At 37.1% G+C, this 27,936-nt stretch overlaps 1 protein-coding gene across 7 annotated transcripts in view; it reads left to right on the top strand.

Annotated features, from left to right (window-relative positions):
• MIGA1 (mitoguardin 1) overlaps positions 1-27,936 on the top strand; it is a 98,969-nt gene that overhangs the window by 19,447 nt on the left and 51,586 nt on the right. For all 7 annotated transcript variants that reach the window (XM_073788154.1, XM_073788137.1, XM_073788143.1 and 4 more), the window contains 5 exons: positions 7,072-7,249; positions 8,705-8,841; positions 10,638-10,764; positions 13,973-14,106; positions 14,836-14,959. In XM_073788154.1, the coding sequence (XP_073644255.1) occupies positions 7,072-7,249; positions 8,705-8,841; positions 10,638-10,764; positions 13,973-14,106; positions 14,836-14,959 (700 nt within the window). The remainder of the gene's footprint in view (positions 1-7,071; positions 7,250-8,704; positions 8,842-10,637; positions 10,765-13,972; positions 14,107-14,835; positions 14,960-27,936) is intronic.

Here is a 27,936-nt window from a genome sequence, read left to right as displayed (position 1 = left end):
TCAAATGAACTCATTTTGGTCAGTGAGAGCCTATTCAAGTTGGCCTGTTTGCGCTTTAGATACAACTCTGTTGACAGCCTCCTTGCTATCTGGTATGAGAAGATGTTACAGGCTCCTCTCATACTTTTCATGCCCCATATCTGGAATCAGCCACTTCTCCAAGAAACCCTTTAGTGTAAAATGATATTTAAAGACAACAAACTGTGCACCATGGGTCAATTCAGTTCTTTAAAGATTTTTATTTATTTATTATTTTTTGGCTGCACCGCACGGCCTGTGGGATCTTAGTTCCCCAACCAGGGATCGAACCCAGGCCCTCGGCAGTGAAATCACAGAGTCTTAACCACTGGACTGCCAGGGAATTCCCAGTTCAGTTTAATTGAATAGTTGTGCAAAGGAAAACAACCCAATCATAAAATTCTTCCAAAATTTCATTGGTTTGAATTAACTGGGATTAGCAGCTGTGTTGATACAGCTTTATTTTCTAAAAACTTTAAGTACTTATAGATTCACAGGAGGTTGCAAAAATAGTACAGAGAGGTTCAATAATTTGTTCCTTTTTATTGTGGTATTCCGTAGTCTGTATATGGATGTACCAGTTTGTTAACATTCATTTATTGAGGGACATTTTGGCTGTTTCCAGTTTTGATTATTATAAATAAAGCTGCTGTGAACATTTGTGTACAGGTTTGGTGTGGGCATAAGTTTTTATTTTTCTGGGATATATGCTCAGGAATGTGATTACTGGGTCATATGGTAAGTGGATGTTTAGTTTTTAAAGAAATTGCCAAATTATTTTCCAGAATGGTTGTCCCATTTTAAATTTCCAACGACTATATATGAGAAGTAGTCTTCATATCCTCACCAGCATTTGATATTGTCACTAAAATAATTTTTTTTAGCTGTTCTAATAGGTGTGTCATATGTCACAGTAGATTTAATTAACATTTCTCTATTGATTATGTTGAACATCGTTTTGTGTATGTGTGTGTGTGTGTGTGTGTGTGTGTGTATGTGTGTGTGTGTCTATGTCATCTGTGTATCATCTTCTGTGAAATGAAATGTCTCTTCATGTCCTTCGCCTGTTTTCTAATTGGATTGTTTTCTTACTGTGGAATTTCAAGAGTTCTTTATGAATTCTGTAAACAAGTCCTTTGTCAGATAGGTGGTTTACAAATATCAATATTTTCTCCCAGTCTGTAGCATGTTTTTTCATCCTCTTGACAAGGTCTGTCAGAGCTTTATCTCTTTTATTTTAGAAAGAATTTTACTTATCAAAGTTGTAAAGATTGTACAGAGAATTTCCATATACTTTTCACCCAATTTTCCTTAATGTATACATCTATCATAACTCTAGTATAATTACTAAAACTAAGAAATTAACATTGGCATAATATTCTTAACTAAAAACTGTAGACTTTATTTATTGGGTTGACCAAAAAGTTCCTTTGGTTTTTAAGTAAAAATAAAAGACACATTTTTCATTTTCACCATGAACTTTATTGAACAACATATTCACTGTTTTGATCCACTACCTTCTGCCATTTTTCAGGCAACTTCATGATTCCATCTTGCCAAAAGTTTTTATCTTATTGAGCAAAGAACTGTTCCAGGTGCCTTTTACAGTCTTCTAGGGAAGTGAAATTTTTTCATTAGAGAATTTTGTAAAGACCAAAATAAATGGAAATCTGAAGGTGCAATGTCTAGTGAATACAGTGGATGAATCAGAACTTCCTGCCAAGCTGTAACACCTTTTGCATGGTCATGAAAGAAACATGTGGTCTTGCGTTATCCTGATGGAAGATTTTGTGTTTTCTGTTGACTAATTCTGGATGCTTTTCGTTGAGTGCTGCTTTCAGTTGGTCTAACTGGGAGCAGTACTTGTTGGAATTAATCGTTTGGTTTTCCGGAAGGAGCTCATAATAGAGAACCCCCTTCCAATCCCACCATATACACAGCATCACCTTCTTTGGATGAAGACCGGTCTTTGGTGTGGTTGGTGGTGTTTTACTTCTCTTGCCCCACGATCTCTTCCATTCCACATTATTGTACAGTGTCCACTTTTCATCACCCATCACAATTTGTTTTAAAAACGGAACGTTTTTGTTATTTTTAAGTAGAAATTCGCATGCGGAAATACAGTCAAGAAGGTTTTTTTCCGCTTAACTTATGTGGAACCCAAACATCAAAGTGATTAACATAACCAAGCTGGTGCAAATGATTTTCAGCATTTGATTTGGATATTTTGTGTATGTCGGCTATTTCCTGTGTGGTATAACGTTGATTGGCATCTGTCACAATTCAGTCTAACAAAATTGTTTCACATGAAGTTAAAGGGATAGGTGCTACTAGAGCAATCTTATGGGGAAACCGAACGAACTTTTTGGCCAACCCAATTTTTTTCTTTTATGTAATTACTTAAATTTCATTGCTTTTTCCACATTGCTTTTAGTTGTTAAGTCTCCTTAGTCTTCTTCAACCTGTGACAGGTCCTTCAATCTTTCCTTGCCTTTTATGCTTGACACTTTTGAAGAGTACAAATTAGGCATTTTATAGACTGTCCCTCAATTGAATTTGTCTGATGTTTTCTCAGGATTGCATTGAGATTATTCATTTTTGACACAAAACCCCAGTGCGTTATATCAGGGGATACATGATGATATGTATATGTCTTTTACAGGTGATGTTAACTTTGATCACTTGATTAAAGTTTTTCTGCTGTGTTTTCTCTTTGTAAATAAATTTGGAGGTGGGTGCTTTGAGACTATACAAATATATTGTTTCTCCTTAAACTTTTGTCCCCTAATTTTATTTATTTATAATAAATTTTATTTATTTATTTATTTCTGGCTGCGTTGGGTCTTCATTGGCTGTGTGCGGGCTTTCTCTAGTTGCGGCGAGCAGGGGCTACTCTTCACTGCGGTGCACAGACTTCTCATTGCGGTGGCTTCTCTTGTTTCAGAGCTTGGGCTCTAGACCCGTGGGCTTCAGTAGTTGTGGCACGTGCACCTCAGTACTTGTTGCATGCAGGCTCAGTAGTTGTGGTGCATGGGCTTAGTTGCTCCGTGGCATGTCCAGGGATCTTTCTGGACCGGGGATTGAACCCTTGTCCCCTGCATTGGCAGGCAGATTCTTAAATACTGCCCTACCAGGGAAGTCCCTGTCCCCTAATTTTAGCACTTAGTAGTGAATCTTGCCGTAAGCAGTTATTACCATAGCGTTTATTGGTGATTTTCTATTTCCTTCATTTCTTCTACACTCATTATTTAAAATTATTCTATAAAGGAGAGTTGTCCCTTCTTCCCCTTTTATTAATTTATTCAATTATTGATTTATATCAGTTTGGGTATTTATTTTGTTCTTTGGTTTGTAATCTAATACTATTATTTATTTTGTTGCTCAAATTGTTCCATATTTGGCTTTGGAAGCTCTTTCAGGTTGGCTCCTGTGTCTTTTTTTTTTTTTTTGCGGTACGTGGGCCTCTCACTGTTGTGGCCTCTCCCATTGCGGAGCACAGGCTCCGGACGTGCAGGCTCGGCGGCCATGGCTCACTGGCGCAGCCGCTCCGCGGCATGTGGGGTCTTCCCGGACCGGGGCACGAACCCATGTCCCCTGCATCAGCAGGCGGACTCTCAACCACTGCGCCACCAGTGAAGCCCTCCTGTGTCTTTTGACATGCCTGACATGCCCTCTTCTTTTTTTTTTTTCCCCTCTCCAGGTTCATTTTGTATTTTCTCTGCCTCAGTCCTGGAATTACCCACTTTTCCGGGGAGCTTTGGCTCTCCTTAGTTTCCATATTTAGTTCTCTTTAGTCTCTGGCAATTAGAAACTAAGATCTGGATGCAAGGTGTGTGTGTTGCTACTGGGATGTTGCAATTTCTAGTCCCTCTTAGGAGACAGAACTAGGATGTGTGTGAATGCATACTGATCAGTGTATTTATACACAACTGTATTTCTGAATTTGTCTATCTGTATATATTAAAAAGAAAAAGCAAAACATGAGTTCATATTGATACTTCTTTTTTAATATATTGAGATATTATGGCTTTTCTTCCTTAGTTTGTTATTATGTTGAAGTATATTAATTAGTTTTTGAATGTTGAACCAGATTTGAATTCCTGGAATAGACACCATTTTGTCATATATATTATTCTTTTTATATATTGCTGGATTTGATTTGTTAATATTTTATGAAGGATTTCTGCATCTATCAATGTTGGTCTGTAGGTTTGTTTTTGTAATGTCTTTGGTTTTGATGTTAATAGTAATGCTGGGTTTGTAAAAAGATTGGGAATTGTTCCCTCTGTAGGATTTGATATTTCTTCCTTGAATATTTGGTAGAATTTGGCTTATAATTTGCTTTGTTAGAAGATTTTAACTACATATTCAGCTTCTTTAGTAGGTATGTAAATATTCATGCTATCTATTTCTTCTTGAGTAAATTTTTTTTTCCAAATTTATTTATTTTTGGCTGCATTGGGTCTTCGTTGCTGCGCGCAGGCTTTCTCTAGTTGTGGCGAGTGGGGGCTACTCTTCGTTGCGGTGCACGGGCTTCTCATTGCGGTGGCTTCCCTTGTTGCAGAGCACAGGCTCTAGGCGCATGGGCTTCAGTAGTTGTGGCACATGGGCTCAGTAGTTGTGGCTCGCGGGCTCTAGAGCACAGGCTCAGTAGTTGTGGCATGGGCTTAGTTGCTCCGCAGCATATGGGATCTTCCTGGAGCAGGGATTGAACCCTTGTCCCCTGCATTGGCAGGCAGATTCCTACCACTGTGCCACCAGGGAAGCGCCTTCCTTAGTAAATTTGATGGGTTTTCTCTTTTAAGGAATTAGTCAGTTTTATCTAAGTTGTTGAATTTATGGGCATAGAGATGTTCATAGTAATCATTTTTTTTATCCTTTTCATATCTGTGAGGTCTGTAGTGGTGGCCCTTCTTTCATTTCTGATTTTGGTAATATGTATCTTTTCTTTCTCCCTTTCTTTTTGATCAGACTGAGTAGAGGTTTATCAGTTTTATTTATTTAAAAAAAAACCTAGGGGCTTCCCTGTTGGCACAGTGGTTAAAAATCCGCCTGCCAATGCAGGGGACACGGGTTCAAGCCCTGGTCTGGGAAGGTCCCACATGCCGCAGAGCAACTAAGCCCTTGCGCCACAACTACTGAGCCTGCGCTCTAGAGCCCGCGAGCCACAACTATTGAGCCCACGTGCCACAACTGCTGAAGCCCGTGTGCCTAGAGCCCATGCTCCACAACAAGAGAAGCCACTGCAATGAGAAGCTCGCGCACCGCAAGGCAGAGTAGCCCCTGCTCGCCGCAACTAGAGAAAGCCCATGCACAGCAACGAAGACCCAACACAGCCAAGAATAAACAAATAAAATAAATTAAACAAAACAAAACAAAACCAGGAATTCCCTGGCGGTCCCGTGGTTGGGACTCTGAGCTTCCACTGTCCAGGGCCTGGGTTTGATCCCTGGTCAGGGAACTAAGATTCTGCAAGCTGCGCAGCGCAGCCAAAACAATAAAAAATTAAAAATTAAAAAACCCAAACAACTCTTGATTTTATTGAGTTGGTTTTCCATTTCATTGATTTCTGTGTCGTCTTCATTACTTCCTAATTTTCTGCTTGCTTTAGATTGGATTTGGTTTTCTTTTTCTAAGGTCAAAGCTCAGATTATGGATTCAACACCTTTCATTTTTTCTTAATATAAACATTTAATGATATAAATTTCCCTCTAAAGTTAAAACTGCATCCCACAGTTTAAGGCTTTTGTTCCTTTTGGGAGACAAAAGAGAAGGGTACTGATGCAGTTCATGTCCCTCAACAAAAATTCCTGTTTCCCTTCCACAGTTCACCATTAGGAAGACTTTCTTAGGACTCTTGCCGTCTTTTCTGTGTGTGCTTGGTGGGATTCAGGAAGATAAAAACGTCCAAAAAGTGTGAATTACCCTTATATTTGCACCACACCTGCCCCCCTGGGAAGGGTGATTCACCGTCTTTCACCAGTACACTCTCAGTCTCCACCAATTTACCAACCATGCTAGCTGAACTCTTCTTACTGATATCCTGATATGCCTTCTTCCTGCATGTCAGTGTTCATGTCTTATATCTCCGGGTGAAAACCTGTGTCTTCTTAGTTTTGGGGCCAGTTGATTACCCTCCAACTTCTGCATTCTGATGGGTTCAAAAAAATTGAGAATTTGTCATTTGACTTTTTTGTTTTTGGAAGGTTGGAAGTGACACTCTTTCTAGCTTTCTACATCCCCAAGCCTATAGCTTTATTTTAAAGTTCTTTTGCATTTTAGGTGATTAATAGTGTTTGTCCCTCAAGACAAAGTTAATTACCTCTTGCTCTTATGTTAGTACTTAGTACATACTTACATTACTGTATTTATCACACTATACTGTAATTATTTGTAATACATTATTTGTATATTTGTCTTTACTATTAGTACACTCTTTAGGGAAGCAAGATCTGTATCCTCTGTATACCTGGTGCTTCTTGATAAATGAAAGACATATGCTTATTGAATAGAATTACACTAAGATTTTCATTTTCATTTTCATAGCACAGTCCTGGTATATTGTAAGATGCTGAGTAAATATTTGTTGATTAATTCATGAATAAAAGGGCTTATTTAAATGATATTTATAAATTGAGTTAATTTATGTTTGCCCACATTTCCAGATAGTTTTAAAAAATTGGTTCATTTTAAAAGTCTGATTTAATCATTCCTGCAATTAAAAATCTTGCTGTGATTCAGATAGAAGATTGAGTTGCATGAATTAATCATTAGTTGTTCAACAGATATTAATGGGATTGAATTATTTTGTGCTCCTGGTAACTTTTTGGGCATTATTATTTATCTGAGAACTGCAGAGCAGTGGATAATAAATTACTACATTTTTTGGGTTTGTCTTTAAAATTCAAATTGGGCTAGTTGTCATTGAAAGAGTAAAATAATATTATCTTGGTAGTACTTAGAACTAGATTAGCTTAAGAATAATTTTAGTCCTTATGTCGATTTTAAACAAACAAATAAGACTTTTTTTCAATCTAATTGCATCTTTTCCAGATCAGATTTTCGCCAGTAGCTAAAAAGTTATTTGTGGTAACTGCAGTGAGTGTTGTATCTGTAATTTTTCTGGCCCGTCACTTTAAAAGAAGACGTGGAAAGAAGAAAGGAAAAATATTACCATGGGAACCAGAGCATCTCATACTTGAATACACTAAAAGAGCAGCATCAGACAAAGGTATGTAGAAATAGCTGAATTAAGTCTGCAAAGGAAATTTTATATGTAAATCATTACTGGAGTGCAGTGATTTCAGTGTTTTAATTTCCAGAATTTCCTTGCTTAATATTTAACTCACAAGTAATACAGATTAATTTTAGAAAGATTAGAAAATACAGACAAGCAAACAGAAAAAATTAAAATCACTTGAAATTCTGCTACCCAGAAATAAATACTGCTAATACTTTGGTATATATCTATCCATTTATATTTGCACTTAAATGTCATATTGAGACATAAAATTTTATATTATATACAAGTAAATAATTTATGCATTTTAAGTAAAATTCATACCTTTTGTAACCTGCCTTTAAAATATTTAACATTATATAAGAATGTCTTTAAATGTCAATAAATATATCTCTGTGCTATCATTTTTAATATGTATTTAGTGTACAAATATACTCTAATTATTTAACCAGTTCCGTGTTGTTCTCATTAGGTTGTTTTTCTTGCTTTGCGTATACTTGTCTGGTTTATTTCCTAAGTTTATAAAGTTCTAGAAGTAGAATTGCTGGCCTTTAAAGCATCTATAGTTTTTGTTAGAGATTTGATACATATTATCAAATTGTATCAATAGAAATAATTTCTTCAGCATGCTGCATTTATTTTTTAATTTTAAATTATTTTAAATTTATTATTTGATTTATCATATGATTTTGTGATTTGTTGGCCCAACAAATAATTAATGAATGACTATTTTGTGCCAAGTGTAGTGAACATTACAATAATGATGCCTCTCACTTACTGATGTTTTATTAGACCTCGGGTGCAGTGCTACATTCTATATATTCACTGTGTTAATTTAACCTTTATAACAATCCTATGAATTAGGACTATAATCCTATTTGTTGTTCCCATTTTATACCTAAAGAAAATTGAGATATGGAAAAGTTGAGTGACTTGCTCAAGTTCATATAACTAATAAGTGCAAGCATTTGAATTGAGGAGTGTCTTAACTGCTGCATTAAGATAAACTAAGGCACAGTGTCTGCCCTAGATGAATGGGTAGATGGTTAGGGGAGACAGATGTATAAAAAGGCTGATTACAATATAATGTGATAAGGATAAAGTTTAGAGGTAATTCAGGAAAGAAGTGCTTATATTTTGTTAAATTTATAATTTGAAGGTTCATAGTTGCCAGTATTTTTATGCTGATTACAGTAGACCATTCAAATACCACCTTGAGTAATTGATGAATGTTTTAATCTTCATTTCAGAAGCAGATTTTAGCAGTATTAAAAATATTATATAGAGATGTAGATTTTAATAATGGTATACATTTAATAATTTACACAATTGAGGGAAATGTGTTTTAAAATGAGCCCTCTGAATGAATATATAAACTTTAAAATTTTACCTGAAATTTATCATTGGAGTTATTGATACTTTAATATTAATACGTTTGTTTGGTAGGTTCAAGTTGTTCCAGTAGCAGACAGAATTTGACACTATCTTTAAGTTCTGCCAAAGACAAAGGATCTCAGTCTTATAATTATGCCAATGGAGGACTCTTCAGTAAATACTCAGGTTCTGCACAGAGTTTGGCCTCTGTAAGTAAAGAAAAAATTTTTATTAGTTTTTTCTTTTAACTATTTATATATCTATTGTTATCTATTGGTTTAAATGTCATACAGTTATAGATAGCTCTTAGTATGGAAAGAAGCTTAAGAAATCTGGTTGATCCTGTTTTCTTCAGGCAAGTAAAATTATCCTTTTGCTAAATATTCAGCCAACTTGGTTCCAGGTTGTTTTGAGTTAAGTGATGTGGTCCCATGGGGTCCTCTGAGGATGATGTTGGTATGGAAGTGTTGTTTCAAAGCTAGATGCTCTGCAGAAAGCTAGAAGATGCAGCAAACATGGTACTAGGTCACAAAAATCACTTGATGAACCTGCCAAGGGTGGAGTTCTTCACCTCTTTCTTGACAGCATTAATATAGTATTGATTGACAGGTGAAAAATGAAGTTAATATTTGTTTAAATCTAATGTAGTTTTAAAAATTAGGTAGGATACGCACTTCCTACTAAGTAAAGAAGAGGCAAAAAGCAAACAGTGAAAATGTGCTCCTGATCCTCTCAATTCCCCTCCTTAGAGACGGACACTGACAATTTCTTATGTATATACTTCCAGGGAGACTATGCCTCCTACCATCATGTATATTCATTAAAAAAATAGTTTAAAAAATAAAAAAATACTTTATAGAATATCATAATCTGTTCCATACCTTGCTTCTGTATTTTGTTGGAATATACAGCTGCCCCATTCTTAAATGCCTAAAAATATACCAAATTTTTAAAGGCTATTCTGTGGTAGGAACATCTAGATCAAAGGCATGCAGACTCTCAATTCGTTTGTGAAACTGAGCTGGATGATGAAGTATATGCCCATTCTATAATCTGGGGTACCTCTGTGTTGAATTTTCTCAACTGAAAGTTGAAGCTGTTCTTGACTAGAGAAAAGGAGTTTTATGGTAATAGTATAAGTAAGAAGTCTTTAGAATCACTTTACTAGATGTGCCTTAGCTGACCTAGTCATTCCACTGCCAGGGCTGTGAACCCAGATTTCTGCCTCTTAATGAGTGCCTCAGTGAGGGTCATGACAACAGGAGTGGAAGAGGAGGGAACAGGGTCCACAAAACTTGGTAACTGGATATGAGGGGTGTGGGAAGAGAAGTTGTTTGAGGAATTATGGAGATAAAAGTACTGTGAGTGAACTTGGGAGGAGGAAGAGTTTTTGTTGTGGGAAGATGCAGAGCTCTTTTTTGATATAGTCATTTTGAGATGCCAACAGAAGAGCCAAGTGGAGTCACCAAATAGGCAGGTGGAAGTGTGGGCTTAGATTTCTCAAAAGAGGACAGAATTGAAGTTCAAGATTTGGGAGTCATTTGCATAGAGGTGGCTGAAATGATTGGCTCAGCGGACCTTGCTAGAGAAGGGAAGATGACAGAGGCTTTTCGATTTTCATTATTACGTAGTAGAGAATCAGCATTGTAATAAGTTCTAAAAGGAAAATAAGCTAGCTACCTCAAATCAAAGTAGGTGTGGATAAATAAATACTTAATGACAGTAAACTATAAAAATAACTGCTTGATTTTTGATGGAAATATCTGATTTATGTTCAAAATATTGTTCTAGTTGTATATTTTTGAGCAAACAAGGGTTCAGAATACTTAGGGCCTTATGACTCTTAAGTTTGACTGAATATAATCAGATTTATTTCTTCTGGTAGAAATTCCATGGGTTGTTATACCAGGATTAAGATTTACATAAATAATTTATAAATATAAAAGATCGCAAAATACTATTACAAAAGAGATTTTGAAGTAACTTCTGTCCATTTTAATTTTAGGTCCAGAGTGTCAATTCTTGTCATAGCTGTGCTTGTGGCAATTCTAATTCCTGGGACAAAGCAGATGAAGATGATATTAAACTTGTTAATATTCCTGTGACCACTCCTGAGAACCTATACTTGATGGGTAGGAATAACATAATGAAGTTTTAAGATACTGTACTCACATTTAATGTGAAACAGAAGAATGATGAATTGTTCTAAGGGAAGCAACTATAATTCTAAAATGTTCTCATCTGTTGACTCTAGTCTATATAACATAACATGTTGTGTTAGCTTCCTGAGGCTACTGTTAAAATTACCACAAACTTGGTGGTTTAAAACAATAGAAGTATATTCTTTCAGAGTTCTGGAGGCCTGAAGTCTGAAATCATTAATTATCACTGGGCTGAAATCAAGGTGGCATTTGGGCCATGCTCCCTCTGGAGGCTTGGAAGAGAATTCATTCCGTGCCTCTTCCAGCTTCTGGTGGCTTCAGGCTTGTGGCCACATGACTCTAATATCTGCCTTCCTCTTCACTGTGTGTATCAAATCTCCCTCTGCCTCTCTTTTATAAGGATGGTTGTGATTGGTTCTAGAGCCCACCAGATAATTTAGGATAATCTCCCCATGTTAAGATTCTTAATTTAATCACATCTGCAAAGACACTTTTTTCTTATATGGTAACGTTTACAAGTTCCAGAGACTAGGGCCTGATATCTTCGGGTGGTTATTATTCAATCTATTACACTTACCTAACCTAATCTGTTGACTTTTATCTAATGAATCTATCAAAATCCACTTTATGTAGTCTTTTATCTAGATATCATTTGTATTCTTCCTATATCTAGAAAGGATTTTAGATAGAAAGAGGCATGTGTTTACAGCTCAAACATGAGCATGTCTAGAACGTCTCACTGTAGCCCAGGAAGAGAACCAGAGACCTTAACACCAAATCAGATTCAAGTGCATTTTCAAATCCATTCCCCTGTTCTTCTGTACTCTATTTCAGGCTATATTCCTTTTAAGGGAAGTGCATACTAACTAAAAAAAAAAAACCAAAAAAATCTTGATGTGGCCTTGGCCAGTGAGTAGTAAGGGGATGGTGAGTTGGCAGAAGGACTGTGTGCCTGCGTGCATTCCCACACTCTAGAATAGTTAAAGACTATATCATCTGTAAAGCAATTATACTCCAATAAAGATGTTAAAAAAACAAAAAGACTATATCATCCGCCGTGATGTCACAGTAGGTAATACTGCACGGGGGGAGAGATATAGGAGTAGTTCTTCTGCCACCTTTTCCAGGTCTTCTGAGAATTAAGCTCACTATGTTTCTAGATTAACTATGCCTAGTAAACCTACACTCAACACTTCTGTAGGAACACTGAGAGTTAGAATTGAAGAGAAATAGAGTAAAACTAGGGAAGCTGCAGGGAGTCTCAGTGTCATAGAATTAGGATCGGTAGGAGATATTGTTTCAATTCCCACCTATTGTTTCAGTTCCCTTCATAGTGTTGATGACATAAAAAATATATTGGTAACATGTTTGAATTCCTGTTACAAAACTGCTGATGTGTGACAGTTTGGGCCACGTTCTGCAGTCAAGTGAGACACAGTACTTCCTGAGAGGTAACTTTTATCTTTGGACAACTCTGCTGTTAGATAATTCTTCCTTGTATTTAGCCAAAATAATCAGAAGGATAGAGAGTGGATGGAGTGAGAGGAGGATGAAGGAATTAGAATTGTATAGCTTGGAAAAAGGAAGTCTTTTAAGTGAGTAAATTTTTTAGAAGCAAGATCCAGACAATGAGTCTTTGCTACAGAAAATTAAACAATTTAAGGCCTACATTTCATTTAAAGAACATCTTATTTGTTTAGAGTTGTAGGTTCTCCAGATAACTGAAGAAATGATTTTCGAGGACAGGTATTCTCTAGCTACCATATCTTAAAAACATCTTCAGAATGACTTGGTCAGATTCTTAAGCAGCTTTTAAAGATCTTTTACTTTTATATGTCTAGAAAAATTGAGGTTTTGAAATATTTTGGTTTTGTTTGAAGTGCATAATTATTATTATTATTATTTTTTTTTTTTGCGGTACGCGGGCCTCTCACTGTTGTGGCCTGAAGTGCATAATTATTTTGGTAAGCCTTTTTTTTTTTAAATTTGGAGAAAAAGAGGCACATATTCACCTATTTTCCTACAAAAGCTTTCTATAAGGAGGGATATGAAATTCCTACTCAGATTGTAACCCTTTATTGGTTCTTCTTGTATATTTTTAACTCTGGCCCAGCACTTTATCCATCCAAATCAGCAAGTTGGTGTCAAGGTGGTCTAAGACACCTTTTGGTGGAAAAAAGATAGAAAAGACTTTATTCTGGACCTCTGTGCTGTTATCTTTCTTCTTAGCTTTACTCTCTCCTTCTGAGAACCTCTTGTAAACCTGATAGTTTCTTATCAACTAGTTTCTTCTATTCGCCCATCAGTTTTCTGTTTCATTTAGGGGGATATTTTGAAAGATAGTTATGTGACTATAAAAATTAGCCATTATTGTTAGGACTTTTGATGAATTCATGATATTTTTTTAGAAAATTTCCAAGCACCGTATACCTTTGAGTTACATATTTTAAAAAGGGAAAACATACTAGTCATTTCTCTCTCATTGTTGGTTGACTACATCTGTAGACCTGGAATGTATTGGGATATTAAGATTCTGCTAAGAAATGATGTGAGCATAAATTTTATCCTTTAGTGCCAAAATTACAGTCACACTGTGCCATTGGTGCTAACTGTGTGAAAAACACTTTAGACTGAAAATGATTTTGGTATTGATTTCACTTATTTAAAATTGTTCTGTTCTTGGGACTTCCCTGGTGGCGCAGTGGTTAAGAATCTGCCTGCCAATACAGGGGTCGTGGGTTCGATCCCTGGTTTGGGAAGATCCCACATGCTGCGGAGCAACTAAGCCCATGTACCACAACTACTGAGCCTGCGCTCGAGAGCCCACAAGCCACAACTACTGAAGCCAGCGTGCCTAAAGCCCGAGCTCTGCAGCGAGAGAAACCACCGCAATGAGAAGCCTGTGCACCGCAACAAAGAGTAGTCCCCGCTTGATGCAACTAGAGAAAGCCTGCGTGCAGCAACAAAGACCCAATGCAACCAAATAAATTTAAAAACTTTTAAAAATTAATAAAATTGCTCTGTTCTTTGGAAATCGCAGGCAGTCCAGTGGTTAGGACTCAGCACTTTCACTGCGGGGGCCTGGATTCAGTCCCTGGTTGGGGAACTAGGATCCTGCAAGCCATGTGGCACAGCCAGAAAAAAAATAAAATAAAATTGTTCTGTTCTCAATTTTTAGGTATGGATTTGTTTGAAGAGGCATTGCGTCGATGGGAACAAGCTCTAACCTTTCGAAATAGACAGGCTGAAGACGAAGCCTGTAGTTCCATTAAATTGGGTGCGGGAGATGCCATTGCAGAAGAAAGTATAGATGTAAGGATGATTTATTTGGGAGTGATCTTCATAATATTGGAACAGTTGAACTATTTTTAATGTTGGTTCAGTGTATTTGATTTCTGTGGCATTTAATAGAACTTTTTTTTTCCTTCCTTGGGATTGTGTGGGGATATTTCTTACTGGGCTTTTCCTGTTCGGTTAGTTGTTAAACCCCAAATTTGCAATTTATCATTGTTTCCTGATTTTTCAAGAAAATAAAGAATTAAGCAAATATGATTTTTAAAAGTCTGTTTTGTGCTTTGGGTTTAATTAAGTGCCATTATATACATAAAAATCACACAGAGTTAGAGCTAGACTCATCTAGGTTAGTGATTCTCAAATTTGAGCATGCATCAGAAGCCTCTGAAAGGCTTGCTGAAAAATAGATTTGGGGGTCCCACCTTCAGGGTTTCTAATTCATTTCTAATTTGCAATTCTAACAAGTTCCCAGGTAATACTGATGCTGCTGGTTCAGGGACCTTACTTTGAGAACCTTACTTTGAGATCTGGTCCAACTCCTTAATTTTACAGATTACTAAATGGAGATGATTTTATCTGAGGCATAGCTAGAACCCAGGCCTCCTGACTTCTATCATAGTATTCTCACCACCCAACAGCATTTTTTATATCCCTCACTTTTCTGCCTTTCATTTAAAAGTGGAAAGTGTTTAGAATTTTAACATTAGAATCTAATATTTGCTGTGTGTACTTTTTCTCTCCTTATAGGATATTATTAGTACTGAATTTATCCATAAACTTGAAGCTCTGCTGCAAAGAGCATATCGTCTCCAAGAGGAGTTTGAAGCTACTCTAGGGGCATCTGATCCTAATTCCCTTGCTAATGATATGGGTAAGGTGGTTATTTTATATGGTTTTTATGAAATGTGTGATTTTATTCTTTTCTATTCTTGGAATCATTGGCATAAGTACATTAATATGGTTACATACTTTTTAGAAAATAGCCAACAGAAAAAGAGTACTAGCATATTTATTGGATTTTTTTCTTTCAGTTTAACTTTTCAAGTGAACTAATTGACATAAATTCAAGTACTTACCATAGATAGGATTGTAACATTATTTTAAAATTACATTCTAAGTGAAAGAATCCCAGTTAAAGTGTTAGAGGGAGGAAAAAAATAATAATATAAAAATGAGACAGAGACACACTACCTAAGAAACAGGCATGTAGCTCATGACTTACATTTAAAGTATTTTAAGTCACTCTATTTCTTGACGCAATTTCAGTTGCAGGCTACATTTTGATGTAAGTAGTCAATACATACGTCAATATATACCATTACCTTTGTTTCCTACTTTAAAGAAAAAAGAACTTTGAAAAGACTTCTTAAGTGAAGTCTTCCAAGGAAAGAATGATTAAAATTATTTCCGGGAGTTCCCTGGTGGCTTAGTGGTTAGGATCCTGGGCTTTCACTGTGATGGCCTGGGCTGGTTGGTGAACTGAGATCCTGGAAGCTGCCCAGCGCGGCCAAAAAAAAGCTTCCTTGACTTCAGTACATCATCCAAAGAATGAAATAAAATAAAATTACATTATATATTTTTTTTGTTAAAAGTAATTTAAATTTTTTTATTTGAGGATTTTTGTTTTCTAATAAAGAAAAATTGTTAAGGCTTGTTAAGTTTTTCCACATTTATTTCTGAACATGAAGTACTGAAAGTGGCTGCATTTTGAGATGTTTACATATTCATATATTTTGAATTTAGGTAAAAGATTTCACTTGTATTAGAATTATGAATTTCTGTCTATATGTTACAGTGAGGGTTATGTGAAACCTCTGCATTAATTTTGGTCTTTGCTTTTTCATCCTGTTACTGTCACCAAAAATTATTCATTAGACTTGAATGAATAGTTTTTTAAAAGTTTCTCTGCTTTTGGCATAGGTATAATATTTTGACATGGAGATTCAGGCCAGAAGAAAAGTAGACAGTATTCATGTCAACAAATAGAATTTGCCAAAGGTTTCTATTTACATTTTTTTTACACAATTTCTTTTATAACTTATTAGAATGGCATTTATGATAGTAAGTAGGAAAAAGAACAGAGAGAAGCATTTTTGTAAATGAATTTTTACTGGAGTATAGTTGCTTTACAATGTTGTGTTAGTTTCTACTGTACAGCAAAAATGAATTGGCTATACATATATCCCCTCTGTTTTGGATTTCCTTCCCCTTTATGTCACCCCAGTGCATTAAGTAGAGTTCCCTGTGCTATACAGTATGTTCTCATTACTTATCTATTTTATACATAGTATCAATAGTGTATATGTGTCAATCCCAATCTCCTAATTCCTCCCTACCACCGAAGCATTTTTAAAAGAAGTCAAATGTAAAAATGGGAATGGAACAACTAGAAGAGATAGCAAAGTGGTTAAGTAGCAAGGAAAGCCACAGAGAAAAAGAAGTAGGAAAAAATTATAAATATAAGGAAGGAAGAGGAAGAGGACCTGAGACTTTTATTCTTTTATTCTGGAAATGGAGGCTTTGCCCTCACTGTTCTAATCTTCTGCTTGCAGTTTCTGTCTAGCCTCATGATAAGGATCATGTAGATGTGTAGTTCTTGTACTTGTTAGTCTTCTAATATGCATCTCAGATTTCGTTCTGTTTGGCATGCCCAAAGTTTCTTTTTTCTACTGTCCATAGAAGTTGGTGGAATCCATCTCTGATTTCTTCAGTTTATTAGGTAATAAAGGTTTTTTGGGTATTGCCCAGAGGGTCTGCTTTGGGTTTACATTGCATCTGGACAAGAAGACCCCTGGGAAAATGGCTTAATTTCTGGGGGCTTCAAGTTGTTTCTGAGGAAATTGTTGTTAATTTGGAACTCTAAATGGGTAGGATTTCTAGAGTGGGACTCCTAATCAGTCTATCCATTTGGTTAGCTTAGGTTTGTAATAAGTTCCTGACCCCACCCATGTCTTAACCTGAGCTGTCAGTGGCTACTAGGCTGGCTGGCTTTTCCCTGCAGCCTAGCAGTACCTTGGCCTGTTATTGCCCTGGAGATCCCAGTTGACATGAAGCTGTTATATTTTGTTCCTTCTTGGGAATTATTTAGATGTTCTTCTATATCGCAAGTTTCCATTTTGGAACTTCTGGATTCAAAGAGCTGAATCTATGGCCAGGACTCTAGTAGGGAAGTAGTTCTGTTATATCTGTTATTTGATATTAATCAAAATTGCTTAGAAGTCAGTTAACTCTCCTCATTCTCTAAATCCAAATTCATTTTACACATTTAATGTATATTAATGAGAGGCAACTTACAATTAGTAGTCATAAATAAAGAGAGGTTAACAAATGCCTTCAGAGGCTCAGGGGTGAATTTAAACCACCCCTTATTGATCTGACTTCAGTGAATACTTTATTGTTTTGAAATTTGCTTTGTCTTATTTAATAAAATCAAATTTTTTTTCTCCTAAGGATTTGATAGGTTTTCAAGGTTGGAAGATTTTTTAGCAGTCATCTAATTTATCGCCTTTCCCCCTGGACTTAATATTTGACAGCTACCATTGTTTGCATGTCACCATGTTCCAGGGCCTTTGCTAAGTAAGGCCCATAGTTTCTTCTCTGAGTCAGGCACAATTCTAAGTAAAAATTATGTCACTTAATCCTTACAACTTTTATGAGGTAAGTATAGTTATCCTCATTTTTCAGACGGGGAGAGAGGTACAGAGGTATTAAATCACTTCCCCAGAGTTACATAGCTATTAAGTGACAGAACTTAGATTTGGGCCCAGGTGGCTGGCTTTGGAGTCCATAAACCACCATGCTGTATTGCCTCACCACTTAGAAGACAGACATGTTCTTTGAATGGGAGGATTGACTGTGAACTCTTTGTGGCAAAGTTCCCTGTAAGAAATGTCTTGGAGCAGGTAGTCTGGAATCCCCACAACTGCTGAAGTAAGGAACCTTATTTCTGGTGGTGGTATCATTTATTTAGTGTGGATCTTCCTTTCCTTTAAATTTTTTCTTCCTCCGCATCTATCTGGGGATCTGCAATGAACTCATGCATCTTTCCTCCTCTCTCAGGCCCTCTATGCAGTCTAGACAGACTTCGCGCATTTTATTTTTTTTAAATATTTATTTATTTGGCTGCGTCAGGTCTTAGTTGCAGCATGCGGGATCTTCGTTGCAGCATGTGGGATCTTTCGTTGCGGCGCGTGGCCTTCAGAGCGCAGGATCAGTATCTGCGGCACATGGGCTCTCTAGTTGTGGCGTGCAGGCTCTAGAATGCACAGGCTTAGTTGCCCCACGGCATGTGTGATCTTAGTTCCCCAACCAGGGATCAAACCTGCGTCCCCTGCATTGGAAGGCAGATTCTTAACCACTGGACCACCAGGGAAGTCCCTCACGCGTTTTATATAAGGGAGTTATCAAGGTTTAATCCAGGAACTGAAGACGTGAACTGCTGTATTTACCTGAGGGAATAGGGGGAGAGGGCCCAACTGTGCCAGCTGACTTTAATGTAGCACTTTAATGAGTTATTCTAGTGGATTACCTTTTGGCCTATATCTGCATAATAGCTAAAAATACAAACTCAAGATTCAGACTAACTGGGTTCAAATTCTGTCTTCACCATTTATTAGCTGATGATTATGTAACTTGTCTAAGCCTCAGCTTCTTCATCTGAAAAATGGGCATGTAGTACCTATTTAACAAAGTAATTATGAGAATTAAATTATATTAACAAATAAAAAGTCTAGGGAACAGGGTAACAATATTTATGAGGTTGGAGTTTGGAACTCTCTGAGGAAGACAATCATTTTTACCTCTAGGATATTAGGCTGTGGTTTGATAGGACCTACCTGATCCTACCTTGGCCAATTTCAAGGTATTCTTTAAAATTTCTGGTCTGGGGCTTCCCTGGTGGTGCAGTGGTTGGGAGTCCGCCTGCCGATGCAGGGGACGTGGGTTCGTGTCCCGGTCCGAGAAGATCCCACGTGCCGCGGAGCGGCTGGGCCCGTGAGCCATGGCCGCTGAGCCTGCGTGTCCGGAGCCTGTGCTCCGCAACAGGAGAGGCCACAACAGTGAGAGGCCCGCGTACCAAAAAAAAAAAAAAAAGATAAAATTTCTGGTCTGGTGATACCTTTTCCATGTGTTCCAGTGAGGCAGTTATTTTCTTCCTGTCATTTTTTTTTTGGGGGGGGCCACTCCACATGGCTTGATTGAACCCATGCCCTCAGCAGTGAGAGTGCGGAGTCCTAACCACTGTACCGCCAGGGAATTCCCTCTTCCTGTCATTTTTAATGGGGCTTTAGGAAGGAGAAGTAGATGCTTTTTTTTTTAAATTTAATTAATTAATTTATTTATTTTGCCTGTGCTGGGTCTTCATTGCGGCACACAGGCTTCTCTAATTGCAGTGCGAGGATTTCTCTAGTTGCAGCGTGCGGGCTCAATAGTTGTGGTGCACGGGCTTAGTTGCGGTATGTGGGATCTTAGTTCCCCAGCCAGGGGTCGAACCTGGGCCCCCTGCATTGAGTTAAGAACATGGAATCTTAACCACTGGACCACCAGGGAAGTCTGGAGAAGTAGATGCTTGCTCTGTCATCTTGAACTAGAAATTCTGGACATTATAATTACAGAGCCTAAGGACTACATTAACTTGTAACATTGCTAATGTAGAGCTAATGGTTAACTAAAACTTTTAAGTTCTTTGTTGTTACTGTTAGATGTTATTATTAAGTCACAACTTCCTTCATTTGTTCCTGTGCAGTTGTGTTTTTGGACCCAAGGTTTAGATGTTATGTTTATTATTCCTACTAAATTGTCATTTCTCAGTCATCACTCTGAATTAAGATAGTTTTAGATTTTGATTTGATATCCCTTTTAGCTTTCTATCACTTTCTAGTTTGTTCAGTTTGGTCTGTTTGTTCATCAATGCTCTCATTGAAACCATTAACAAAAAATGCTTAAAGGAAAACTTATTTCCCTCTACTTAAAATTTCTGACAACAGATGAGTGGATTTTCCACACCAAGCAATTCTCCGGTTCTCTTTGGATACCAACTGGGTATCCTGCAATTTAATTCAATTTGAGCACTAATTACCCAGAGTTAGCACAGATTCCACAGGTAAAGGGCTCATCTCACAAGGCTGCCCCCCCTCATATGCCAATCGCAAATCCAGGCCTCCCATGCTTCTGACCAACTAACTGTCTGTAAATCAGAGGTTCCCACCACTCCCTCCTTGGGCTTCATAATTTACTAGAATGGCTCACAGAATCCCGGGAAACACTTTTCTTACTATTACTGGTTTATTATGAAAGATATAACTTAGCAACAGTCAAATGGAAGAGGTGCATAGGGCATGGTATGGGGAATGGGTGTAGAACTTTCATACCCCGTCCAGACACAACGTTCTCCCGGCACCGGGATGTGTTCACCAACTTGGAGCTCTCTAAACCCTACAGTTTGGTGTTCTTATGGAGATTCCATTATATAGGCATGGTTGATTAAATCTTTGGCTATTGGTGATTAACTTAATCCCCAGCCTCTCTCCCTTCAGGGGTCAGGGTTGGAGTTGAAAGTTGCAACTTTCTAATCAGAGGGTTTGTTCCCTTGGCAACCATCCCCCATCCTCCAAGAGTCACCTCATCAACATAAACTCAGGTATAGTTGAAAGGGGCTTATTATGAATAGCAGAAGATACTCCTCTCACCCCCATCACTCAGGAAATTTCAAGAGTTTTAGAAGCTCTGTGCCGGGAACCATGATAAATATATATTACTTATTTTATCACAATACCATATTTTAAAGTGGACAGGGCCAGAGTCAAAGATCTGAGGCATGACTTTCAAGTAGCCTTAGCAACTTGTGCAATAAGCTATAAATTCAACTGTTTCTGCTTTCATATTTTTTTCATCTTGATCATAAAGAGATCATGGGATACTTTATTATGTATCATGCCAAAATATGTGTGTATTTATGTACTTAACTAGTTAATTTAAGAAAATATTATATGAATTTTTTTGAAAAAGATTTAATATGAATTCACATTGTTTGGGAATATTGTCATTGCTGAGCTGTTTTGCAGATAGGTATTTGCCATCAAGTATTCATGGCTGGTTTTACACTCACTTGCAAATAAATAAATCATTTTAGTTTTGAAAGGCACATGTGTCAGGTTTTATTGACTATAAGAGCCTCAGCAAAACTTATTTCTCTAATTTTGGAATTCAAAATATAAACGGGGGCTCTACTTAATTTTACATTCATTTGTACTGTTTATAGTAAGTAGTAAGTAGTTTGCCAAGTTAACATTGTGGACTATAGGAGGACAGTTTAAATCCTCCTAAGCATGATTCTTTTAGTATGTTTAAAATCGTCTTAGAGTTTTTCTTTTTTGATAACAGTGTATTTGTTGAAAGTAAATTATATCGATCCTCTTTAGCAGATCCAAAAATACTTTTGACTTGTCAGTATTGTGAGTTATTTGGTTAGTTTAGGTAGGTGAAGTTAATAACAGAGTTTTAAAAATGTATGATTCTAACACTGGATTGCGGTGATAGTTGCACAACTCTATACATTTACTAAAATTCATTGAATTGTACACTTAAAATGGGGAAGTTTTATGGTTTGTAAATTATACTTCAATAAAGCTGTTAAAAATACAGTGTGATTCTGTTAAGCTAATTTTAAGTAAGTAATTTTTTGTGATTTGAAAAAGTGCAAAATAGCACTTCATACTAAAAATTTTAAATAATGCAAGTGTCAAAAAAAATTTTTTTTAATTCATTAAGAATCTCTTAGTTTCAAAGCTCATGGACATGGTGAATTACAAATTTTGTTTACCCAAGGTGATGCCACTTCAGCTGGTAACCAGAAATACTGAGTATCCTATGTCAATATCCAGTGAACTATACTATTGGTTACATGCATGGGAACTTATGCAAATGGTTTTGGTGATAATTGTGCTGTTAATTTTACTTTTATTGTTAACTTTAGAATGTTTTTTATATTCTATAATATAATCATCCAAGTGGTCATTAAATTAAATGTGATAAAGAAACTCAAATAACTGCTGACACTCATGCTGTTAATTTAGTACAGAGCATCCTGGAAATATTGGAACTAATGCTAAGAAAATAAAAGAGTGGAATTGAAGCAGGAGCCCTTTTATTTAAAAAATGAAATAAACCTCTGGCAACATGGCTCTAAAATCACAACTCTAATTCACCCCTAAGCCAGGTTATCATCTGTGTTGAAATAGGAAATATTTTTGATATCTGGGAAGGAAGTGATAGTGATACAAAAAACTTTACTACCAATACTTAGTGTTTTTAAAACATTCTTAAAAACAGACCGTATTATAGTCATTTATTGTGCTTTGAAACTATGCTTGAGAAAAGAAATATAGTACAATAGTTGTATGTCAGCATTTCTTTACATTTATTCCTATGGCAAAGTAGCTTTGAATTAGGCAGGGTTTGAATTACGTTTTAAGGCATGAATTCCTTGTATAAAATGTAACCACCCTGTATTCTCTAATTCACCTTTGTCATGTTCTGTACCGATATTTCCTTAATCATTATGAATTAATGAATCATTATTGGGTATAGTTCTGTATTTGCTCTTACACACCAAAAAGTTTACTTCTGGCTTAAACAAAAGTTATTTGCTCTGTTCTTCTGATTATTAAATAAAATAAAGATTTTAGTTCTCTAATTTAAAAAAAACAATCATTTCCCTTCACTTACAAGAGACCACTTATTGTTAAATGCAAGGTGTTGAAGTCACTAGAGGGCAGCACACTTTATCTGCATGTGGGACGCCTATGACTCATAACTGCCCTTCTGTGCTGTTCGTAGCACTGGGAGTTAAATTTAGGTCACCACTCTTTTTCTGGCGTGTTTCGTATACACCTGCTACTGTAACTCAGAGTGAGACAGAGTCAGGAGGGTATGCACAGAGACTTGAAATAATATTACTGTACAGTTCCATTTGTGTGCAATTTCTTCTAGCTAACAGCATGTAGAAGTGTTACATTTATTTGTAGTTTCTGTTTTTCAGATAGTTGTTAAATTATAATTGTTAAATGATAATTTTGTTATTGTACTGATAGTTTTTGAAGATTCAACCAAAAGACTGCACTATGTTTTCAGTTGTAAACAGTATAGCTTAGTGGTTAAGAACATGGGCTTTGGAGTTAAACAAACATGGGTTCAAATACTGGCTCTACCACTTTTACTAGCTGTGAAACCTAAGGAAGCCTTGACCTTTCTTAGACTCATATTCTTCCTCTGTAAGCCGGAGGACTATATTAGGATCAGCTTCATAGAATTGTGAAGATGAAATGAGATAACATGTATATCGTATTTTAGCATAGGTACATGGTGAACACTTGTTATCCATTCATATATATTCTGGCATTTTTATGAGGCCTGTTCTAAGATTGTTTAAAAAATACATGGTTGGGCTTCCCTGGTGGCGCAGTGGTTGAGAGTCCGCCTGCCGATGCAGGGGACACGGGTTCGTGCCCCGGTCCAGGAAGATCACACATCCCGCAGAGCGGCTGGGCCCGTGAGCCATGGCCGCTGGGCCTGCGCGTCCAGAGCCTGTGCTCTGCAACAGGAGAGGCCACAACAGTGAGAGGCCTGCGTATTGAAACAAAAACAAAAACAAAAAACATGGTTTATCACCACAGAATCCACCTAACCGATCTCCCACTCATATCACTCTGTCCACTCAAGTGGCAGACACTCTCCTGAATTGTGTACTTATCATTTTCTTTGAAGTTCTTTTAGTTTGACTCCTATGAAATTTCCAGTATTTGATCATATTTGCCCTATGAAACAGGCAATAAGATTAAATGCCATTGACTTATCATCCCTGTATATATTCCTGTCCAATTTATACATTTGACTCTTTCTTTTTTAAAATTTATTTATTTATTTTTGGCTCTAGGTGTGCAGGCTTCAGTAGCTGTGGCACACGGCCTCAGTAGTTGTGGCTCACGGGCTCTAGATTGCAGGCTCAGTAGTTGTGGCGCACGGGTTTGTTGCTCCGTGGCATGTGGGATCTTCCCGGACCAGGGCTCAAACCCGTGTCCCCCGCATTGGCAGGTGGACTCCCAACCACTGCGCCACCAGGGAAGCCCACATTTGACTCTTTCTTAACCTGTTAGAAGATTAATCTTAAAATATGAATTTTGTGTCCTGGTTGTTCTTTTAATTATTGCACTTTCAGTTCAATCATGTTGTTGGTTGTGGCAGAAATGAACTCATTTCCAGTACTCTGGACTTTTATGTTACATGTGGTATCTTTTCAAAGTGTGTGTTCTTTCTGATACTGATGGAAATTTTATTTCTTTGTAATTAGTTCTCTGAATAAATGTTTTTGAATAGGCTCTTATTTTAAAAAAATACGTGGTTACAGGTAGATGCTATCACATGTTCATAACTTGTTTTACAGTGATATTGTTCAGTTATGCTCCAGACAGCATTTATTTGTCTCTGGAAATTTATTTGTCTCATATTTTAGTAGTAACATAAGTTTGCACTTCCTTAAACAAGGTATTTAAGCCATGTTCAAAGTTATTTGGGAAAGTAAAAAAAAATGCTCTTTATAAATCTACTTTTTCTCAGCATTAGAAAAGAAAACTGCCATCTGAAGGACAAATACTTTGTGGAAGTATTTATTTCAGATATAGCTAAGATTTTTGACTTTACTTGATCCTTAGTCTTGCCATATGCGTAGGAGGAAAACAAAAAATGATAGTGGATGTACTTCTTGCCAGCACATCCAGTAATTCTGCCTCCATAATATAGCTGTCGTTCGTTCCCATTTCTCTGCACCCTCATTGTATTTTGCTGGGATTTAATAATCTCCTAATAAGGTTCCTACCTCCAGTCTCTCTCCCCACTGGTAAATCTGTACCTTGTTTCTGGAGTTATCTTCGTGATGCAGAGCTCTCATCTTGTCACTCCCAGGTTCTCAGACCACTTTTCTGACCTATTTGTTTTACTGTTTCGCATATATTCTAGCCAGACTAGGTCTCTTCCAAAACTGAAATTCTTCTCTAAGATTTTAGTTTTATAATCAACTCCAGGTTTTTAGTAAATTTTCAGTGTTTTTCTTTTGCCATTTCTTTGCTGATGCTCTTCCTTTGTATAATTCAACATGCTTTGAATCATTTGTTTCTGCCTTTTGTGGAAGCAGTCAGGAGCTGATTTTTTAAATGTATATTATTACTCTTTTTTTTTAACAACAAAAAAAACATTTGGATAACTAGTTGCCTCAGTACCATTCACTGAATGATGTATCCTGTTCTTACTGATTTGAAATGCCCCCTGTCATATGTCAAGTTGTCTTATATGTGTGTCTTTTCTGGACTCTGTTTTGTTCTGTTTGTCTGTTTCTGTATTGGTTTCTAGTGTCTTAATTACTGTAGCTTTATAAAATTTTATAATGAGTCTTGACACCTGATGGGGTGAGTCCATTCACTGTGTTCTTTTTTTTTAAGTTCTTTAATTTTAATTAATTAATTTATTTTTGGCTGCATTGGGTCTGTTGCAGTATGTGGGCTTCTCATTGAGGTGGCTTCTCTTGTTGCGGAGCATGGGCTTTAGGCGCACGAGCTTCAGTAGTTGCAGCACACGGGCTCAGTAGTTGTGGCTCGTGGGCTCTAGAGTGCAGGCTCTATAGTTGTGGTGCATGGGCTTAGTTGCTCTGCCGCATGTGGGCTCTTCCGGGACCAGGGATTGAACCCGTGTCTTCTGCATTGGCAGGCGGATTCTTAACCACTGCACCACCGGGGAAGTCCCCACTGTGATTCCTTTGGCTATTTTTAGCCCTTTGCTTTTCCATGCGAAGTTTAGGACAGCTTGTCAAGTTTCATGAAAGCCCCTCTTGGGATTTTGATTATTGCTTTGCATTTTTAGGTCAGCTTGTGGGAGAATGTATATCTTTATAATATTAATGTTTCCATCTACAAACATCATATGGCTCTTCATTTACTTAAGTCTTTTATGTCTTTCATAGTTTTTTATAGTTTTCTCCATAGAGGTCTTATATATCTTCATTCCTAAGTCCCGTATAGTTTTGTTGTCATTGTACATGGTATCTTTTCTAAATTTATTTTCTAATTTTTTATTGCTGGTATCTAAAATGTTGTTGATATTTGCATTTGAATATTATCAACAATGCTTATTAACTCTTAGTTCTGCCACCAGTAATTTGTCATAGGTTCTTTTTTTAATAATATTGATTGATTGATTGACTGATTTGGTTGCACCGGGTCTTAGTTGTGGCACGTGGGATCTTCGTTGCCGCACATGGGATCTTTAGTTGTGGCCTGCGGACTTCTTAATTGCAGCATGCAGACTCTTAGTTGTGGCATGTGGACTTATTAGTTGGAGCATGTGGACTTCTTCGTTGCAGCATGCGGACTCTCAGTTGCGGCATGCATACGGGATCTAGTCCCCAACTAGGGATTGAACCTGGGGTCCCTGCATTGGGAGCTTGGAGTCTTACCCACTGGACCACCAGAGAAGTCCCTGTCATAGGTTCTTTTTGGAATTTTTATCTAGACCACGTATCTGTGAATGATAACCTGTTTATTTTTCTTTCTTTCTTTCCAACCCTTATGCTTTTTTCCAACCTTTATGCGTTCTTTTCTTTCCTTCTGTTTTTTCCCCCATCTTACTGCTCTGGATAGATTCTTAGAGTCTTTTTGCCTCTGAAGAGAGCTGTGCAGAAAGGAGGACCATGAGTTAGCTGGCCCACTACACAGAATCAAAGACTGTGCCCCTATTGCTGTAGGCTCCCGGTTAGGTACAAGAGTGTTGATGTAGGGACTTGTGAATACTGCTAAGGCGAATTAAAGCTTAAAAGTCACCTTGCAAATATTTATTTAACTGTTTATTGTATGCCTTATGTGTGATGACGTGCAGATGAAATAAGGACTACAATGCCTGTTTTCAGGTTACTTGTAGTCTGATTGGCCAATTAAGACTTTTAGGAAGCAGTTAGAATACCATACAGATTAGTATAAACCTCAATACTGAGCTATTTTGTAAAACTCAGACCTTAAGCTCCCTCTACAAAGCAGAAGATCCTTCTTTTAACTTTTCGTTCCCACCTCCATTCTTTCCCATACTTCCCAACTGAAGTGCCCTCAGTCTGTTTAAGAGCCTAAGATAAGGGTTTGGGACATGTGGTTATCTTTGGTTATCTGCTGCTGTTTTTGCTGAATATCTATGAAATTCATTTGGAGATTCATGAATATCGGGTAAGGAGATGATATTTACAGTAGTGTCTTCTACATGATTATATTATTTTTTCCTTAATAAGTAAATAATTTTGTAAATGTTGAAAAGTGGCTGTAGGGAATTCCCTGGCGGTCCAGTGATTAGAACTCTGTGCTTCCACTGCTGGGGCCTGGGTTTGATACCTGATCGGGAAGCAAGGCACATGGTGCAGCCAGAAAAAGAAAAGAAAAGTGGCTGTAAATGGGTAGTATATTCACAAATGTTTGTTTCAGTATTTTGATTCAAAATATGCACCTATACTATATATAGTTTTTTGTTTGTTTTTTTGTGTGTGTGGTGCGCGGGCCTCTCACTGTTGTGGCCTCTCCCGTAGCGGAGCACAGGCTCTGGACACACAGGCTCAGCAGCCATGGCTCACGGGCCCAGCCGCTCCGCGGCACGTGGGATCCTCCCGGACCGGGGCATGAACCTGTGTCCCCTGCATCGGCAGGCAGACTCAACCACTGCACCACCAGGGAAGCCCCTATATATAGTTTTTGTACATATCAAATATTACACAATAAAAGTATATATATTTTTCATATTAAACAGAAATTTATGTTATTTGAATTA

This window comes from Tursiops truncatus, chromosome 1 (assembly GCF_011762595.2).
Source record: "Tursiops truncatus isolate mTurTru1 chromosome 1, mTurTru1.mat.Y, whole genome shotgun sequence".
NCBI classification, from domain to species: domain Eukaryota; kingdom Metazoa; phylum Chordata; class Mammalia; order Artiodactyla; family Delphinidae; genus Tursiops; species Tursiops truncatus.
The sequence above is the reverse complement of the archived record's forward strand: the minus strand, read 5'-3'. Positions and strand labels throughout refer to the sequence as shown.